Source organism: Carya illinoinensis, chromosome 11, assembly GCF_018687715.1.
Source record: "Carya illinoinensis cultivar Pawnee chromosome 11, C.illinoinensisPawnee_v1, whole genome shotgun sequence".
Classification (NCBI taxonomy): Eukaryota; Viridiplantae; Streptophyta; class Magnoliopsida; order Fagales; family Juglandaceae; genus Carya; species Carya illinoinensis.
In genome coordinates, this window is record NC_056762.1 from 37036930 (window position 1) to 37040212 (window position 3283).

The following is a 3283-nucleotide window of genomic DNA, read 5'->3' on the forward strand; positions in this document are numbered from 1 at the left end:
TTATTTATAGAGACGTCGTGATGATGATGAAAATAAACTTTCAACTTATATCTTGAAAACTCTTTATATTAATTAGAATTATCACTTTTCTAATTAGTCGGAGGTGTCTTCTACTATCCACTATATATATATATATATATATATATTTATATCATAAGCGTACCCATCTTCGGCCTGCACTCAGCTGTTAGGCTTTCGTTACACTTGATGGGCCTGTTAGGAAGTGGGTACCAAATATATATCCGGCCCCTTCATATTCCATGCTTATAACATCTGTCTGATCGATTAACAATATCAAATATTCTTTGATCCTCTAGGCTGATCTTATTAATCATGTATAACAAGCTAGGCTAAAAAGAGAGAGATAAAAAAGAAATTAAGAAGCTGAAAGGCTACATCCATCGATTGATCGGCTTTAATTTATAAATTAAACTTACAATATTTACCAAATTAAATTTGTCATGAGTATTAATCCAGCGGCCATCTCGTCTCCCAAATCTTGTGTATCGATACTGATGATTCAAATAAAATCTAGATAGCTAGGTTGGTCATGAGCTTCTTAATTTTTCCCTATCTTTTTATTTTTTCAAAATTCCTAATTTTTCTCCCCTCAATCTTATAAGTTAAATTATGTAATGTTTTTGGGAGACGTACGTACGTACCAACTAATATTTCCCATGAGTGAAGCATGCGCCATCAGATTCATTAATTTAAAGCCAGCCTAACTTTCTCTCATTCTTTTATCTACTATTTGTTTTGGTTTTACCCAAATAATTATTATGAAGTAATTGTTTAGGCGAAAAACAAAAAGCCCGAGGTCAACTTTATTGTAGCCACCAAACCGTTGGAAATATATATACATGATATAATAATGCGCGCTCATGTCATGATCAACTCCCCGATCGTGGTCATCTTAATCATAGTCAATTAGCTAGGTTAAGTCTGGATGTCACTACAAGAAAAATTAGTATTTGCGGCTAAATTTATTTCCGGCGGTACAATTTTGGTCGCAAATAGCCATTTTTTCAATTTCAAGAAAATGTTTGTGTCAACTTAAAAAAATAGCCGCTAAAAATCATTATTTACGGCGAGTTCAGTGTGCCAGAAATAATCTGGCCGCAAATAAGCCTGTCAGCCATTCCAAGGTCGACTTAATAACATTTTCGCCATTATATGTATTTGTTACAGCGACATGTTTTTACTTGTTACGGCGACTTTTTAAGTCGCCTTAATAACTTCTGCAGAATTAATTCCCTCCCTCCTCTTATTATTTTCCCACGCTCGAAATTTTCCCTCTCTTTCTTGCTCTCTGTCCCTGTCTTTGTCTCTCTCTCGCTCTCGCACTCGGGTTCTACAGGAGGGTTTCCATTCAGGAGCCAGCGTCGCCGTCTTCTCATCGTCTTCTCGCCGGTGAGTTTGTCTTTAGAACTTCTAGGTTCCATTAATCTCTTTCTCACTCTCTATAACCCTCGCTAGTTTCTAACCCAAACCATAGTTCTCTGTTTTTGAAACAAATTAGTTTCTAACCCTCGCTAGTTTCTAACCCAAACCCTCGCTATTGTTATTTAGGATTTTTCTCTAAGTTGCCTCCCCCTGAAATTTTGGGAAAATCTCTTTCTCAGTTTATTTTTCTGGTTTTTCATTTAATGGAAATATGATCTCTTCAACTGAAATCTGACAATAAAAATAAAAATAATTTTCTGTTATTTATATGCAGCCTCTCATGGATAACCTTGAGGCTCAAACCTACGAGACATTTGAGAAAGATGTAGTGAAATACATTCAGGTATATTTTGTGAGTTCTATTTTCGACAAGTTTATCTTTAAATGTTGCTATTGTTGGCAGTCCTGTTAGGCAATATTTCATGTCAGTAGTAAGTGGACAGATTATGGTTATTATTAAAAGGCAGTATGCCATGATTATGACAGTGGAAACTAGTGATATTTTTGTTTGAATTAATACGCTGTGCGCTTACTACTTGTAGTACCAAAGGGCAATTTGTAAAGCTTTGCAAGATAGAGTTCCTGAAGAAAAAGCATCAACACTAACCATTGTAAGCAACCCACCATCTTTTCATGATTTCATTGATTTTAATAAACAAATATAATGCAGTTGGTATCTGGCATCCATTGCATCATTTTTTTCCTTGTATTCCTAGGTATTGATGGTTGTAGGAGCAGGGCGAGGACCTCTTGTCAGGGCATCATTGCAGGTACATTCATATAACTTCCGCTTATTCAATTGTGGCTATGTCACGTCTTTAGACTGCATGCTACATGGTGAGATCTCTTTTTTCATGTTGTATTCTATTTTTTTTCCTCTTCATACATAGGCTGCTGAAGAAACTGACCGCAAGCTTAAAATTTATGCTGTGGAGAAAAATCCAAATGCAATTGATACACTACATGTGAGTTAATTATATTTTGTATTGCAAGCTTTGCTACTTTGCCGCAATGTAGATAACATGCTGGGAATGTGTGAACAATTATCATATTGGTTTATAAACTGCTGAAGTCATCTAGACTAATGCTTTGTTATTCTTGAGTTAGTTTAATCATTTAATTACGAGGTGGGCTTATATTCACATACATGAATATTGATTATGTAGGATATTGCAGTTTCTTTTTCTAAAGTTATCTTTTGAAAATTGCTTTCGCTCGACATTTTTTAGTGTATTGGTCGAGTGCATCGTTCTGTATGCCTTGGTGCCCTTTTTACTAGCAATCTTATATTTCGTGGAACAGAGCTTAGTCAAACTAGAGGGCTGGGAAGACACTGTTACCATAATTTCTAGCGATATGCGTCACTGGGATGCTTCTGAGAAAGCTGACATTTTGGTAAGGGCATATTACCTTGAATCTATTTTTTATTTCCTTTGATGCCTGCTTATTTTTCTTTGCCTTTTGTTGGTTCTTAGGTTAGTGAACTCCTAGGTTCTTTTGGTGACAATGAGCTTTCTCCTGAGTGCCTGGATGGAGCCCAGAGGTTTTTAAAGGATGACGGGATTTCAATACCATCTTCATAAGTATATTCTCTAAAGTATAGTATTTTCATACTTATGAAGAAATATATGAGTGTGTTATTTTATGAATTTATTGTCCCGAGGAAAATCTGAATGGGCTATGTGCTTGCTTTGCTTAATGGTTGATGTGCGAATGATGATAGATAAACTTATGCCATACAGCTGGTAAGACAAATTTTTGTTGTTGCAATGTTTTTATTTTAATGAACAGATGCTTCTTTTATGAAATTATAATAGGCCCTTTTCAGGTACACAAGTTT

The 3283-nt window shown here is 35.3% G+C and overlaps 1 protein-coding gene across 1 annotated transcript; it reads left to right on the forward strand.

Annotated features, from left to right (window-relative positions):
* Window positions 1-1699: 1699 nt before the first annotated feature.
* LOC122282456 (protein arginine N-methyltransferase 1.5-like) lies at window positions 1700-2417 on the forward strand. The gene is made up of 4 exons (XM_043094406.1): window positions 1700-1786; window positions 1986-2054; window positions 2160-2213; window positions 2334-2417. Exons 1-4 carry the CDS (start codon window positions 1712-1714, stop codon window positions 2415-2417), a joined length of 282 nt encoding a protein of 93 aa, XP_042950340.1. The 5' UTR covers window positions 1700-1711.
* The last annotated feature ends 866 nt before the right edge of the window (window positions 2418-3283 follow it).

What these genes read in the sequence shown, in the direction of transcription:
- LOC122282456 (XM_043094406.1), top strand. Translation starts at nt 1,712, where the DNA reads ATGCAGCCTCTCATGGATAACCTTGAGGCTCAAACCTACGAGACATTT. An exon ending in ATGTAGTGAAATACATTCAG is followed by an intron (nt 1,787 to 1,985) that starts GTATATTTTGTG and finishes TACTACTTGTAG; the next exon opens with TACCAAAGGGCAATTTGTAA. An exon ending in AAGCATCAACACTAACCATT is followed by an intron (nt 2,055 to 2,159) that starts GTAAGCAACCCA and finishes TTGTATTCCTAG; the next exon opens with GTATTGATGGTTGTAGGAGC.